Genomic DNA, 16,722 nt, shown 5'->3' with positions numbered 1-16,722 from the left:
AGGAGCAATAGAGAGTGGTGGAGAGTGTGGTGAACAGAAAAGTGGATTCCCATCTGAAGGGCAGCCACAGCTCCAGGAGGGGCCAGAGGCAGGGTCTTCTAGTGCATATGGTCTCAAGTCAGTTTCAGACCATTGCAACCCAGTGGAAATGTTGGTCCAGTGTTGCCAGATTCGACTTTGCAAAAGAAGCTGGAAACCTGTATTTTTAAAATAAACTGGCTGGCAATTGGTAGGGGGAAAAGAAAGCTTAATAAAAATCCATATCCAGAGCTTTGAAAGGCTGAGGCGGGAGGATCATTTGAGCCCAGGAGTTTGAGACCTGCCTGGGCCACATAATGAGACCCTGTCTCTACACAGAATAAAAAAATTAGCTGGACATGGTGGCGCATGCATGCAGTCCCAGCTACTTGGGAGGCTGAGGTGGGAGAATTACTTAACCCAGGAGGTTGAGGCTGCAGTGAGCTATGATCATGTCGCTGCACTCAGCCTGGGCAACAGAACAAGACCCTGTCTCAAAAACAACAACAACAACAACAACAAAACCCAAACCCTGCTGGGCGCAGTGGCTCACTCCTGTAATCCCAGCACTTTGGAAGGCCGAGATGGGCATATCATCTGAGGTCAGGAATACAAGACCAAGCTCGCCAACATGGTGAAACCCCGTCTCTACTAAAAATACAAAAATTAGCTGAGCATGGTGGCACGTGCTTGTAGTCCCAGCTACTTGGGAGGCTGAGGCAGGAGAATCACTTGAACCCAGGAGGTGGAGGTTGCAGTGAGCTGAGATTGCACCATTGCGCTCCACCCTGGGTGACTAGAGCGAAAATCCGTCTCAAACAAACAAACCCAAACCATATCTGGGCCAGTTTCAGCACAGGAGCCAACGTTTGTGGGTTCTAATCTGCTGCGACTGTCCCAGGCACTGGGAGTGCCCATCCCCACTGCAGAGGAAGAAGAGCGTCTTTTGAGATGCTCTGACCCAGCCGGGCGGTGCCCACTTTACCTGCATTGTGTTCATCCATGGAGAAGGCCTTGTTCTCCATATAGGCCCGCGGCAGCTGCACGTCCTCCTCGAAGGCTGTCTCCCGCATCCTGGGCTGCGATGTGTCGAAGTAGTTGGGCGTGTTCTCCTGCAGGGCCGGCAGAAGGGTGCAGTGGATCTCAGGGATGGCGTGGAAGATGACGAAGACCCAGCCGCTGGCCGCCAGCGTGATGGCCAAGGTGGGGTCGTTCCAGGCATCTCCCTGCTGCAGCTTGACATTGCCGAAGAGGTACATGGTCATCCAGGCCACCCAGATGAGCACAGAGAGGAAGGCTGTGATGAGGAGGAAGGCCCCGTTCAGCTTCCACCTCTTGAACTTGCCGCACAGAGCGAAGAGGGCCAGCCCCAGGGTGACCACCAGCAGTACCATGTCGTAGATGAGGGCCATCACAAAGTCCATGGGCTCGTAGGCGCAGGCCGGCCTCGTGTCGCGCAGCACGGTGAGCACCAGCCACTCCACAGCGATGATGACTTGTACCAGCATCAGGCACAGCGCCAGGCCCACCAGCTGCCAGCCCGCGGGGCCCGTGCCGTGCCGCACCAGCCTCCGCACGCGCCACGCCTGGCTCAGCAGGCAGGAGAAGCACAGCGCAAAGAGGACGCCCCAGAGGAAGCGGCGGACGGAGCAGATGGTCTCGTCCTCCTGGATGATGAAGGCGAACGTCAGCCCAAAGAGGCCCAGGGTCCCCAGGAGGAAGAGAAAGTGGAGGCCCACGGGGCTCTTCTTCTCCTTCTCCTTGATGAAGGGCAGCCGCACCAGGAGGATGAGCATCAGGAGCAGTGTGATCAGGGCGCCCGCCCCAGCCACCGCCTCCACCACGATGCCCCAGATGGCGTCCAGGTCGCACAGGGACACGTACTGAGGGAGGAGGTCCAGTCCGCACCCTCGGGACGTGCTGGCGTTTTCAGAGGCCACCGAGGTGATCACAAAGAGCAGGAGAAAGGTGAGCACCTGGTGAGCTCTCATCTTTCTCTCTGATGCCACGAACATTCTAGAAAAGCCAAGGGGGGAAGGAAAGATCAATTCATTGGAAGACTACCCCTCTCCTGACTTCTTGAAGACCTGCCTCTCGTTTTGGGTCTCATCTGTACCCTTGGCTGGGTGCAGTGAAGAACCATGAATCATCACCGCTGGTGGCTGGAGGACAGGGTGGGAGGGAGGCCAACTTCTGTCTATACCCTTTTGTATTCTTTGAATTTGATACTCTGTGCCACGTCAGACCTCTTGAAAAATAAGGGGAAGGCTGGGCACGGTGGCTCATGCTTGTAATCCCAGCGGTTTGGGAGGCAGAGATGGGTGGATCACAAGGTCAGGAGTTCAAGACCAGCCTGGCCAACACAGTGAAACGCCATCTCTACTAGAAAATACAAAAATTTGCTGGGTGTGTGTCAGGCGCCTGTAATCCCAGCTACTTTGGAGGCTGAGGCAGGAGAATTGCTTGAACCTGGGAGACGGAGGTCGCAGTGAGCCGAGATCGCGGCACTAAACTCCAGCCTGGGAGACAGAACTAGACGCCGTCTCAAAAAAAAAAAGAAAAAAAGAAAAGAAAGAAAAGTAAGGGGGAAAAAAATGAAACTTTAAAGAGACAGCCACAGGTCAAGTGCTGCACTAGGAGAATGAGTGGCATGAATTACCCGGTCTCAGCCTCTCGAGGCTAACAGCTAACATTTACTACCAACTAACTTCAGGACAGGAATTGGATACATCCAGTCCTCACAATGCCCTGTGAGACAGCTCCTTTTAGGACCTCCATCTTACAGGTGACAATACAGAGTCTCCAGGAGGTGACAACCTTTGCACAAGGTCACACAACTCAACTCCTGGATGCGACCTCACTCCGAGGGCTCTCAGCATTTCTTCACTTTCTTCTTTCTTTTTCTTTTTTTTTGAGATGGAGTCTCTCTGTCGCCCAGGTTGGAGTGCAGTGGTGCAATTTTGGCTCACTACAGCCTCCGCCTCCCAGGTTCAAACGATTCTCCTGCCTCAGCCTCCTGAGTAGCTGGGATTACAGGCGTGCACCACCACGCCTGGCTAATTTTTTTTGTATTTCTAGTAGAGACGAGGTTTCACCATGTTGGCCAGGCTGGTCTCGAATTCCTGATCTCAAGTGACCCACCCGTCTCGGCCTCTCAAAGTGCCGGGATCCCAGCATTTCAAATGTAGTAAACACAAAAGCAGCTGTCTTCCTTGGTTCCAGGCTGTGTCTCTCCCTCACCTCCCATGCTCGCTCTCTAGAACATCTCTGGAGGATTCCCCGGAGTGCGTCTCTCCCTGGGAAACCTGCAGGATTCTCTCTGCTGCCCTCTCTCTTGCCCATATACGAGCTGGACTCCACACAGCAGCCTCAGTGACCAGCCTAACCCAAGTCTCCTCTTGCCCCTCTGCTCCCTCTTCCTGGCCACTCCTCCTGCCTGTGCCGAGCTCAGCTCTGATGCCATCAACTTAGACCTTGGCCAAGGTCACACCCCAGTCTTCTCCACCACAGCCTCTGGTCTAATAGTGTCTGTCATTTTTTGACTGTTTACTGTTTCTGCCTTCCCTTCCTCCTGTCCTCCCATCCTCGCTTCCCCCATTGCAAGACGTGGCAGGGCAGGGACATGGTCTCTCTTGTTCACCAGCAGACAAGAATCCTTCAGTCTTGGCACGACTGACATTTGGGCTGAGTCGTTCTCTGTCATGGGGGACTGTGCGTTGTAGGATGTTTACCAGCATCCCCGGGGTCTACCCACTGGATACCAGTAGCACGTCCCCTCCACCAACTGTGACAACCCAAAATGTCTCTAGACAGTGCCAGATGTCCCCTGGGGAAGCAAAATCGCCTGGATGAGAACCACGGGTGTAGACTGAAGCTCGACACACAGCGCCTGGCATGAAGTAGATGTTTAGTAAATACTGAATGAATGAGAAACAGCAAGGACCGTCCTCTACGTCACAGCTACCAGCTCCTCGCTTTTCTTTTCCCCCCTCTAACAGCCCCTTGCTTTTGAAGGGAGCCTGGTCTTTAGGAAAGCCACAGCCTGCCCAGCTGGCTGGGCTCTCGTTTCCCAGCATCTCAAGCCAGACTTACTGCCCCAGCTCAGCCCACGTGTGGGGCTGTGACCAGCTGCTCTCCCCGGGCTCCAGTATGTCCCTGGGGCTTCCCTAAGTAAATGCGGTATCGACCACCTCACTGTTACAGAGATCCTGTGAGCGTCTCAGATCCTGCCCTGGCTGTGAGGCTTTCCAGTGGCATAAATTATTGATGTCACTGAAGGAAAAGGTGCCTGGGGCTGTCGGGCTCATGTCCTTTGCCTACTGATGAGAGGAGGCAGGCTCGGAATAGAAGGCATCTGGCCAGCATCCCGCCTCAGCATCCTGCTCAGGTACGCTCAGGGTTGAGGATGCACGTCAGGCACTGATGGTCGGCCTGCAATCCAGCACTTATTCGTGGTCCTGCCACATCAGTTGCTGGCGTGCCACCGCAGCTACTTGTGCTTTGTCCACACACCACCTGGGCAGTTATTTACTTAACTTTTGAATCAACCTACTTAAAAGAAAACCAAACACATTCAAGTGTTTATCTCCAGACATTTTTAAATTGCTCATTGAGGCCGGGCGCAGTGACTCATGCCTGTAATCCCAGCACTTTGGGAGGCTGAGGCAAGAGGATCACTTGAGGACAGCAGTTTGAGACCAGCCTGGCCAACATGGTGAAACCCCTTCTCTACTAAAAATAAAAAAATTAGCTGGGCGTGGTGCCATGTGCCTGTAGTCCCAGCTACTTGGGATGCTGAGGCAGAAGAATCGCTTGAACCTGGGAGGTGGTTTCAGTGCGCCGAGATCTTGTCACTGCACTCCAGCCTGGGCAACAAAGCGAGACTCTGTCTCAATAAATAAATAAATAAATAAATAAAATAAATAAATAAATATCAAATAGAATTGCTGGTTGATGTACCCTATGTTGCATACCCACTGGGCACATTTCAACCTACCACTCTTTGGATAAACATCCTAACACAATTGCTTGTCACGAGGTCCTAAAAGCACACGAGGGATCAAAATGTAAGAACTGGAGGCGTCAGAGCAAAATGCTAACAGTCCCTTAACCGGTGGAGGGGCCCTGGAGTGGATTCCCCTGAGACACCTCATCAATGGCCAGCTCAGTTAAGAGACTTCTCAGCAAGTTTCAGCAAGCAATGTCCCAAGCAGCCTCTCTAATCCCATCCAGCTCCAGGGTGGCTGGGAGGATGACAGGCAGGAATGTGCTTTGCAGTCCTGACTACCACCAATTCCCCAACCCCTCCTCCCCCTGTAGGCCAGTGGCTCCCAACCAGGTGCAATTTTTACCCCCAGGGACCATTTGGCAATGTCTAGAGTCATTTTCAGTTGTCACAACTAGGGAGGGAGATGCAATTGGTATCAGGGGATGGAGGCCAGAAATGCTGCTAAACATCCTACATCTGGTGGGACAGCTCCCACAAGAAAGGATTATCCAGCCCTACAGGTCAACTGTGCCCAGGTGGAGCAAGCCTGGTTTAGGCACATAAAGACAGAATGGATGGGGAAGATGCCACGAAACCAGCCAGGCCCCTCAGCAGCAAGCCTGCACCCTGGGTCTCTTTGCAAGAACTTGGCCTTCTTAAGCTGTTTCCATTCACTCTTGGAGGCGGTTCTCTCTTTTCCAGACCTGGCTGCAAATTGGGACTTTTGTTTCTCCAGCTCCTCCCTATTCCTGCTCAGTCGTGCAACCACAACAGAAAACCTATGCGGAGGACGCCAACACCAAGATGGCGACCAAGCTTCTGAAATGGTGCAGAGTTCTATGGCCCTGGTCCAGGTTTCCAGCTCCTGACTCCTCTCTGACGTGGGAAATGGATACACTCTTGCTTTCTGTTTTCATCCCTGAGGGTGGAACTCTCTACTCTTCCGGGACAGCTGTTGTTTTTGCTGCTCAGCATCCGTTTCTCCCATTTCTGGAAAGAGCACCTGATTTTCCCTTGGAGAGCTACCTTGCGTCCGAGCTCCCAGCATGGGCATCTGTCCCAGGCCTGGCCAATCACAGCATTTATGCTACCCTAAGCCACAGTGAGTGGTTCATGGAAAGGCACGTGGCCTGAGCCAGGCCCATGAGAATCCACCCTAGGATTGTTCTAGCACTCACTGGAAGGAGGTCTTCTCTTTCTGCTGGGGTTGAAAAACTACGAGGACGGAGGCCTGAAGCTGGAGAGCACATTTGCCATCACAGGGCGAGAACTTGTCTGAGAGTAAAGCTGTCCCCGAGGAAACAGCTATGGGATGGACTACAGTCCTAATACACTGAATGGCTGGATTCATCCATGCCTGAAGCCAGTCTGGTCTTTGCAGTTCCAGCAGCCAGTTAACTCCCCCTAGCCCCTGCTTTTTTTTTTGGATTAAGCCAGTTTGAGCTGGGTTTCTGTCACTTGACAACAAAGAAGTTTAATATTCCTCCCACATCTTATGGCCCCCTTCTTCCAGGAAGTCCTCCCTACCCAACGTCTAAGCACCTAGATGCAACTGATGGCACCGCTTGTCTCAAGTGGGTCATTATCATTGCCAAGGCTGCCCATGAGGTGACAGCCACCGCACTCCATAGGACAATGTCCAGGCTGTTTGGGGGAGGGGTGTGGCACACTGCCTCACAGACTGACGCTGAGGCAGCTCATCTAGGATTTCTGGGGGATTCAGAAATGCCCCCCCCCAGAGTTTCCTATTGCAGCCAAAGTGACAACAATAATAACTTAACCCTTACAGTGCTATGTTCTAGGCACTCTGTGTACTTCACGTATATTATTACCTAATGATCTACATTATAATTCTACATTATAATTCCATAAGGTAAGTACTATTACTATCTCCATTTTACAGGAGATAAAACAGGGAGGACAGCAGGCTTGTCCAAGGTCACGCAGCTACAAAGGGGTGAGGCCAGATGCAAACAATTGTACTATTGCTCCTGGGCTTTTACTACACACTAGAGTCCTAGAAGTGCCACTTGCTGAGCCTTTGACTGGCAAGTCAATCAAAGTAGATTCTCCCTGGCCTGGGACAGTGGCTCACACCTATAATCCCAGCACTCTGGGAGGCCGAGGCAGGCAAATCATTTAAGGACAGAAGTTCGAGACCAGTCTAGCCAACATGGTGAAACCCCTTTTCTACTAAAAATACAAAAATGAGCCAGGCGTGGTGGCACGTGCCTGTGATCCCAGCTACTTGGGAGGCTGAGGCAGGAGAGTGACTTGAACCCAGGAGGTGGAGGTTGCAATGAGCCGAGATCACGCCACTGCACTCTAGCCTGGGCAACAGAGACTCCATCATAAAAACAAACAAACGAACAAACAAACCCAAAGTAGATTCTCCCTGTCCTTGTCAATACTTTTGATTGTTGTCTTTGTAGCATGTATCTCAATTTTCAATTATTTGATTTATTTTTTTGAGACAGAGTCTCGCTCTGTTGCCCAGGATGGAGTGCAGTGGCATGATCTCGGCTCGCTGCAATCTCTGCCTCCTGGGCTCAAGTGATTCTCCTGCCTCAGCCTCCCAGGTAGCTGGGATCACAGGCGCCTGGCTAATTTTTGTATTTTAGCAGAGACGGGGGTTTTGCCATATTGGCCAGGCTGGTCTCAAACTCCTGACCTCAAGTGATCTGCCTGCCTTGGCCTCCCAAAGTGCTGGGATTACAGGCGAGAGCCACCACACTGGGCCAGATTATTTTATTTCTTGTACTCTTTTGGTCTGTTCCTCACCATTCCCCTCCTCCCCCAACCCCTACCTCATGCCCAGGAGCTTGTCGTCTTGTTCTGCACCAATTCCCCAGTGCCTGGCACATGGGCAGTGCTCACAATCCAGTTGCTGAATGAATGGATAAATGTGGTCTCCAAACCTCATACCACCCTGAAAGGCCGTGTGTTCTCATTCCCATTTATAAGGAGGAAAACTGAGGGTCTGAGAGGTTTACGTCGAAGTTTGGTTCTTGGGCTGGCAAGAGCAACAACATCGCCCCGGAGCTCTTTAGAAATGCAGATTCTCAGGGAGTGGGTCCAGTCACCAGTGCTTCCACAAGCACTGTAGGCGATGCTGGGGTGTACTGAGGTTGGATACACAAGGACACGTACAGCAGCGAGAGCCGGAACTCAGAGCACTACCGCCTTCATCTCCCTACCCCAGCCCAAGACAAGGCAGGCAATGCCCACAATCCACTGTGCCCCCTGGCAGGTAAGCCCCCATCCTGCTAAATTAGCCACCTGGTGCCTCTCACCCTGAGAGCTGGGCAGCTCTCCAGGAGCCCCAAAAGGAACAATACCAGATTAGAGGTTTTGAGTCAGCCTTGAGGCAGGACTGATTGGGACAGGATGAATATATGGCAACAAACCCGTGGGATGCAAGCGTGCGCACTTCTCAAAAGGAGTAATGAATAAATGTGAACGAATGCACAAGACTCAGCTCACATACTAATTACCTTTTCTGCCAGCCAGGCTCCTAGAAATGTGACTCACTCAGATGCTCTTAAATATACTGCATCTCTCTCTCACACACACACAAACGCTTGCGCGTGCGCAGGCACACACTCTGCAGAGGGGCCAGAAGCAGCTAGCAGGGGGAGGAACAGCACACTCTCTCTCTCCACGTGCTGGGGCCTGCAGAGGCCAGAACACAGGCAGGCAGCATTCCTTGCATGAGAAGGAAAACAAGGCCTGCCCGGAGGCTATGCCAAGGCTGTACCTTGGTGTGAACTTAGGAATCAGATCTTCCAGTTTCTGATAATGTCCCCACACCACCTGCTAGCACCTTGTGACTCTGGGCAGCTGCCATAAGGTGCCTCATCTGCAAAACAAAGGTGATAACAGTGTCCACCCCATGGGGTTGCGGTGATGGTTAAAATAATTAGGGTTTAGGACAGTAGTTAATGGGGTAAGAAGTTTATATAAGGTGTCTATTAAATACATTAAAAAGGCCAAGCATGGTGGCTCACACCTGTAATCCCAGCACTTTGGGAGGCCCAAGGCAGGCAAATCATTTGAGTCCAGGAGTTGGAGACCAGCCTGGGCAACACAGTGAAACCCTGTCTCTATAAAAATTCAAAAATTAGCCAGGTGTGGTGGTGTGTGCCTGTAATCCCAGCTACTCAGGAGGCTAAGGTGGGAGAATCACTTGAGCCCAAGAGTTTGAGCTGCAGTGAGCCGTGACTGAGCCACTTCATTCCAGCCTAGGTGACAGCATAAAGACAGCTCAAAATATAATAATAATCAAATACAATACACAGATAAAAAAGATTGGCAAACGCTCTCTTGTCTGAGGTGGTGAGTGCTTTCATTTTTCTAGAAGGGGCAGTTGCCATGGAGATGGTGGTGTAACAAGGTGGCTCGCCTAGCTATTTGTCCACTGCTGGGTTCCAAGCTCATGCCTGTAATCCCAGCACTCTGGGAGGCCGAGGTGGGAGACTGCTTGAGGCAGGAGTTCAAGACCAGCCTGGGCAACATAGCAAGACTCTCTGTTATAAAATAAAATAAAAAAAGAAAAGAATGTGTTGTCATGAGGTTACTGGTTTAGGTTTTTGTCCACTGCTGGCTTCTAGCCTCCCCCATCACACACCAACCAAAGAGGTCCCTGAGGTGGTGTGAAGGGGAGACGCTCTTGGAGTGGTTGGCCCTGGGGACTCCCACACTCTTCTGCCACCTGCAGCAGGTGCTCTAAGTGAGAGCCTCGCTGTGGAGGTAGAACCCAGGCCAGAGGACCTTGGGGTGCCCTGAAACCGGGCGTCTCTCTTGCAGAGTCAGAGCAGACACCAGCCATTCTCTTGGGAACCAGCATCCCCATCTTCCCTTTCACCCACGGGAAAGGAGACATGAAATGTACAAAATCATTCTAGAACATTCTTACTGGCCTTGCCCCAGCTGCTACCAGCATGGCTGCACCCTGGATCCCCCTGACCCCAGCCACGTCCCCCCCAGTGTCTAGCAGGTCAGTGGCATCTTAACCTACCTTCTCTAAAGATGGCGGTAGGCACTGGAACACAGAAGGGAAAGACAAAATGAGTAGGTGGGGTGGGAGTGGATTTCCAAGCCCTGTGCATATGTAATAGTTCAGTGCCCAGTACCCACATGCATACGGGTACACTGTTCATGCTCCCACCAGGCTGAAAGGTCTCAGTGGGAGGGAGGCCAGAAGAGGGGAGTCAGACAGAACTATGTGACACTGGGCATTACTTAACTTCTGTGAACCTCAGTCTCTTCATCTGTAAAATGGGAATAATGATAGCACTGCTTTACAAGGCTAGTGTGAGAAGTACGTGAAAAATACTCAGTCTGGGCCAGGCGCGATGGCTCACGCCTATAATCCCAGCTCTATAGGAGGCAGGAGATTGCTTGAGGAAGGGAGTTCAAGACCAGCCTGGGCAACATAGCAAGACTGTCTCTATTACAAATAAAATAAGAAAAGAAAAGTCAGGTTTGGTGCCTGACACAGAGGAAGCAACAGCTTTTTAGTGAATTGCTTGTTATAAAGTCAATCATGGCCAGCTGCGGTGGCTCATGCCTGTAATCCTAGCACTTTGGGAGGCTGGGGTGGGTGGATCACTTGAGGACAGGAGTTTGAAACCAGCCTGGCCAACATGGTGAAACCCTGTCTCTGGTGCACACCTGTAATCCCAGATACTCGGGAGATTGAGGCAGGAGAATCTCTTGAAACGGGGAGGCGGAGTTAGCAGTGAGCCGAGATTGCGCCACTGCACTCCAGCCTGGGTGATAGAGTTAAACTCTCTCAAAAAAGAAAAGACAATCATGATTCTCATTTTCCTGTAGGGAAAATGAAGGCAGAGACATCAGAAAAATTGGCCAGAGGCTCACTGGAATATACAGGCTGGCCTGGGACTGGAACCCATTTCTCCCAGCTCCTGACCTCAAGGCCTTTCTGCTGCAGCCCTGTTCTGAAGCCCCCACGTATGACAGAGGCCCAGGATGGGGCTGCAGAGCCAGTCTCCCCATGCACCCCAGCATCACAGTCTGTCCCAGCTCACTCCTGCTGGAGCCTCTGGTCCATTTCCTGCTCTGCAGGATTAAACTGTTACAAGGTTTCCTGACTTTAAGCTCTTTCCCAGACCCGCAATTCTCACCCTTTGATATCTTTTCCAAGTTACAGGTTCTCCTAATCTTCATTTCCCAATGCTGACTAGACCACTGGCCCATTTGAGGGCTCTTAAATTAGAAAATCCTCATAGGTTAGTAAACAGGGTTGCAAGAACACAAGCTCTGTGATCCATGAATATGCAAAGCAGCTCCAGTCCTGTAAATAAAAGCAATCATTTAAATGCAAATTGCATCCTTGGCTGCCCGATCCACGGTGGTTGGTTCCTCAGGCTGTAATTCCAAGAAGAAAATGTGACTAACTCGGAACCCCCAGGAAGCTCTGCGAGAAAGTGCTTATGGGGCGGTGGGCTCCGGGTGGCTCAGTTAGGGTGGATAAACACTGTTTCAAAGTAGGGAATGGATTTTAAAACCTGAGCTGCTCCTCCAGTTGGCTTGCAGTGGCTGGCTAGGCTCAAAGTGGTCCCCCAAGGCTAGACAGAGCCCCTCGGAGGCTCCCAGCATCTCTCTTTCCCCATGGGCAGAATGGAAAGGAGGACTATTTTCCATCTTGTCAACAGGAGAGCTTCTACAAATGAGATCCCATGGCCTCCCGCTCAAAACCCTAGGAGGGTTCACTGGTCCAAACGAAATAAACCCTAAACTCCTTTCTATGGCCCAAGAGATCGTGATCTGGCTGGTCCCCACCGTTCCCCTATCTCCACCCCCAAATCTGCCTACAGCTCCAGCCACAATGGCCTTTGTTCAGTTCCTCTAAGCTCATTCCCACCTCCAACCTTTTGCACGCACAGTGCCTTCCTCCTGGTTCAGTCTTCCCGCTAGACCTCCCCAGCGGCGCGCCCCTCTTTTAGCTGGGCTCCACTCAAATGTCACTCCGCGAACACTCTTCTCAGGTACATACATCCCTGTCACCTTCTTTTACATCACCCCATCTTATTTTCCTGGCCGTCCGTATCCCAATCGGATTTCATATCCATTTGCTATGGGTTTGTTTAATGTTTGCCCACTCACCTCCCCAGCCCCGGGAGAGGAGGGGTCTTGTCCGTTTTATACAAGGCACCCAGTTCTGTCCCTGGCATGTTTCTTGAAATAACATATTAATCCAATAAAGATTCTGAGTTTATCTTTCTAACAAAACTGCCTGTCTTGCTGCCTGTGCCCCAAATGGCGGCTCCTTCCCCCTGGAATCTCCTTCCCTTCCCAACTCAGCTGACCCCTTTCCAGGCTTAGAGCAGGGAGCAGATAGGAAGCTGTTCACTCCACAGTCTTAGATACCAAACTGGCCGGGAGGGCTTCCAAACGACAGATGCCAATTTGCATTCTATTTACATGTCATTTGCATGCAGTTTAACTCAAAGCCTGGATCCTCCGCAAGCCTCGAGTCCCCACCGAAGAAACTTCTGAATTAAGAAGGTTCCTTGGCTGAAGTGCCGGGGTTTTTGTGCCAGATCCCTCCCCCACTTCTCTTGTCTTTGCGGGACCCCCAGGGCTTTCTGGGCTCCGTTCAGGTGCCCCCCGGCCTGGTGCAGTTGGGCGGCCAATGTGGCGCGTGGGCTGGGGCCCCAGGCGGGGACGCCGCTGCCCGCCACACTCCAGGGGCCTTTGTCCGCGCTCCAAGGAGCCGCCCCCTTAGCGAACGGGGGACGGAAAGGGGGAACTGGCTAGGCCTGGGTGTGACAGAGCAAGGACTGAGGAGTGAACCCGCTGCACGGGGGAGACTTCTGGGGCAAGGTCGTTGGCCCCCTCCCAGGCTGTTTAACCTGCTGCCTGGTGCCAAGGCGGGTGCGGGCTCCTCCAGCGCTCTCCCTTTCCGGTCCAAGCCCTAGGGACACCGGGATGTGTGGGGTCCTCGTGGGGCTGGAATCCTGTGTCCCCCAAGGAGAGGGGACAGAGCAGAGGTCTAGTCCTTATCCCCAGCCTAGCCGCCTCTCCCAGAGGTCCAAGTGCCCCCGGTCTGGAAGGGAAACGCCACTCCCCCCGCCGCGCCATTGTATGCAGCCGCCCCCTCCTCCCTACCCCTCCCCGTCATTCGTCCCCAGCCCAGGTCTCAGCTCTGCCCTCTTCCCCCGCCATGTCCCCCCCTCCCCTTGCTGAGTAATGCGCACTCAAGCCGGCTAAGGGCTTGACCCCCAGCCCCCGCGACAGGTGCTGCTGTTCACCCACAAAGTCCAGCCCTTGTGCGCCTGGCTGCGTCTGCCCAGTCCACAGTCAGCCCCCCCACGCGGCCCCAGGACCAGCCCGCAGCTCCTCACACACGGCGAGTCACTAGGACATGGCTGGGTTCCTTTACGCTCCCCAGCTGCCCTTCACCTGTGGTCGCCGCCAGACCCTCCTGGGAGACTTGGATCTCTACCTGATCCGGGCACAGTCCCCCTCTCCCCGTAAAGGTCCCCAGAGCCTCTCCTCTCCCGCCCACCCCTCTACGGCTCCGCTCCCGACGCACCGTGGTTCCCCTCGCCCGGATCCCACATCTCCCAATGAACTCCCTGGCTGGGGCTGGGGGGCCGCTTAGAAAAACACAAGAAGCAGACCCCGCAGTCCTCCCAAATCCACGGCGGGAAAAGTTTCTGGGGTTCCCACAGCGTCCTCCACCGCATCGGCGCAGCTAGCACTCACCGACCCCCGCGGCCCCGCAGCGCCAACGCTCCAGCTGGCCCTCGGCCCGAGTCACATCTCTGCAGCGCGGCCGCGGCCCCCGCTCCACGCACGCCCGCCTGCGGGTCCAGCTTCACTGCAGCGCCTGCCAGAGTCGCTGCCGCGCGAGGCGCCCCCTGGCCCGGCCCGCGCTGCTGCAGCGGCCGCGGCCCCGCCCCTGCCCCTCGGCCGGGCCCGCCCCCGGGCCTCCGAGCCCCACCCCCAGTCCCGCTGGCGGTTCCGCGCCGGGCTAGGCGCCGTCTGCATGCACCCTCGGAGCCCAAGCTCGTGGCTTCAGGCCCGGATCGCTGAGACGATCCCCCCCCACCTCCCGTGTCCCCAATTCGGGGACATTCCCCCCACAACCACAGTGCGCCCAGAAACAATCCAGACGAGCCGGGCAGCTCCCCAGGGTACATCCATTTGCGGGAACACCGGTCCCCCAGCCAATACACTTACCGAAGGGTATCGCGACCAAGGGGTACCGAGGGGTCCCAGCGCAGGAGCCTTCCTGCCCCCGGGCCACACTCCAAGGTGGGTTCATAAGCAGTAACTTCCCCGAAACGCACCAGCACCAGGTCCAGGACGCAGAGGATCGATCCCGCCGGGTGCCCTTCGAAGTCGCCAACACCCCGGTATGCACCTAGGGGCGCACACACCGCTAGGCCTCCTCTAGGCAGGTTCCTCCTGGACACACTCTTCTCTCTCCTCACTGCCCACTTCCCAGGTGTCCTTGTCCCTTTACGCACACTGAGTCTAACACCCGCGTCCTTCGCCCCTCCAAACACACACGTCCACACGGTGCACCCCTCACGTGGGTCCCTACGCAGGATGGCCACCACCCCTACCGCACACATCACCCACGTACGCACACGTCCACCGCCCTTCAGGGCGCACATACTGAGTGGCTCGGGCCACTGGCTGTGCGCTCCGCAGACGCTCTGGGCACAGCCCGGACGCGTGTCCGCTGGGCGGCCGTGGGACCTGCTTGAAGGAGGGGTCCGGGGCAGCCTTCCGCCTCGGCACTGAGTCCCCATCACTCGTCCTAGTCCACAGGCCTCTCCGAAGTCGGCATTGCTTCGATCAGGCCTGGGAGCTGCGCTCCGGCACCCCACGTAGGGCTGGTTCCCTGGGTGACCTTCAGACCAGCAAACCCGAGCAGTCTCAGGTGACCCCCCTGCCAAAGCCAGAAACAGACCTTTGAGCAGCATCCCTTCCCCGCACTCCAGATTCTCAGGGTGAGATTTGCTTTCCCCCTCCGCACCCCCCACCCCGTCCCCGCCCCCATCGCCGCAACCATCCCAGCCACATAAGATACCAAAGGGAGAGGACAGACCCCTGCTCCCCTCTCCCGGGGGCTGCAGGAAGGTGAGACGCAGAAGAACACTCCCTTCTGGGAATAGTTGCAGCCCCTGGTCTTTGGGAACCGTGGCCCTTCCAGATACTCTCATCCCTCCCCGCCAGCCTCCCAGTTCCGGTCCGGTTAGGCCACCTCCCCCTTGGGCAGGCATCTCTGGGATACCTTTTATTATATTCAAGGGAAAATGGAAGGGAAGAAACATAATGGTAGTTTTTCCCCCACCCGTGGTTTATTTGCGTGGATCCTCAGAGCCTAGAACAGTTCCAGGCACACAGTAGGCGCTCATTAAACGTTTGCGGGACGACCCTTTCCTAGTGTGTTCCCGCCAGACTGCTCAATTGGAAAGTGGATGGGCACTGTCACCTGGTGGCAGCCCTTGGAACTGACGCCGAGATCCTTTAGTAAACGTGGGCAGGTTCACTTTTGTGAGCCACATGTCCTCAGTATCTGTAAAATGGAGATCTTTTTCATCGCACACGCCTATTGGATTTGCTGTGAAAATCTAACACATGTTACATGTAAAGTGCTTCACGCAGGGTCTGACATGTGGAAAGTCCTTAGTATGAACTGGTTAACATTGCAGTTACGGTTATATTCCCTTTCCCACTTTGGTCAGTTTCGCATTGGGTGATGATACCACAGGAAGCACAGAGTGAAAATGAAGGAGGACGCTGAGTGGCAGGTGCATTCCTTCCCTCCAAAAAGTTCAAACACCCGTGGATGATAATAATAATAGCTGAGTACATAGTGTTTCCTGTGTGCCAGGAGCTATTCTAAGTGTTTTCAACTCTTTAACTCATTTAATCCTTCCAGTTACCCTTGAAGCCAGATACTGTTATTCTCCCTATTTTACAGATGGAGACACTGAGGCCAAGGCCAAGGCCTCAGTGTCTCCATCTGTAAAATAGGGAGTACCGCCCTGGGGTTAGACAGTTGGCAAAGACAGAATCCAATCCAGTCCATCTGGCTCCGCAGGCCATATTATCAACCAATGGTTAAACTGGTGTCATCCGCTGCCAGGTTGGACATTGTCACAGAGGAACCTTATCTCCCAGGAGAGCTCACTGGGTCTCCAGCCTTGGAGAGAATGGCTCCAGGAGGTCCAGGGAGCTATGTCAGGCTCTCAAGGGCCCAGTTCACTTTGTCTAATGAAAACCAGTGGCTTCCCTGGCACTAGCCTCACACTAAAAAACCAGTGGCTTCCCTGGCACTAAATGGTCAGTGCACTACCCATGGCTTCCCACTGACAAATGTCATGGTACGTGTATTTGTCCATTTTTCATACTGCTATGAAGAAATACCCAAGGCTGAGTAATTTATAAAGAAAAAGAGGTTTAACGGACTCAAAGCTCCACATGGCTGGGGAGGCCTCACAATCATGGTGGAAGGTGATGGAGGAGCAAAGGCACGTCTCACATGGTGGCAGGCAAGAGGACGTGTGCAGGGAAACTGCCCTTTATAAAACCATCAGATCTTATGAGACTGATTCACTATAATGAGAACAGCATGGGAAAGACCTGCCCCCATGATTCAATTACCTCCCACTGGGTCCCTCCCATGACACATGGGGATTATGGGAACTACAATTCAAGATGAGATTTGGGTG

General features: G+C 53.7%; 1 protein-coding gene across 3 annotated transcripts in view; it reads right to left on the bottom strand.

Annotated features, from left to right (window-relative positions):
- The window catches only part of GPRC5B (G protein-coupled receptor class C group 5 member B), a 28,581-nt gene extending 13,415 nt beyond the window's left edge, over positions 1 to 15,166 (bottom strand). Inside the window, exons 1-2 of one of the 3 annotated variants that reach the window (XM_030924886.1) lie at positions 15,093 to 15,166; positions 1,004 to 2,034 (exon numbers count right to left, since the gene is read on the bottom strand). In XM_030924886.1, coding sequence (XP_030780746.1) covers positions 1,004 to 2,033 — 1,030 coding nt within the window. In that variant the 5' untranslated portion in view covers position 2,034; positions 15,093 to 15,166. Of the gene's footprint in view, positions 1 to 1,003; positions 2,035 to 13,738; positions 13,924 to 14,215; positions 14,648 to 15,092 lie in introns of those variants that run through there. The other 2 variants (XM_010388555.2, XM_010388556.2) reach the window with 2 other exon arrangements.
- Between the last annotated feature and the right edge of the window lie 1,556 nt (positions 15,167 to 16,722).

Source organism: Rhinopithecus roxellana, chromosome 20 (assembly GCF_007565055.1).
Source record: "Rhinopithecus roxellana isolate Shanxi Qingling chromosome 20, ASM756505v1, whole genome shotgun sequence".
Classification (NCBI taxonomy): domain Eukaryota; kingdom Metazoa; phylum Chordata; class Mammalia; order Primates; family Cercopithecidae; genus Rhinopithecus; species Rhinopithecus roxellana.
This window is presented reverse-complemented; position numbering and strand designations above follow the sequence as displayed.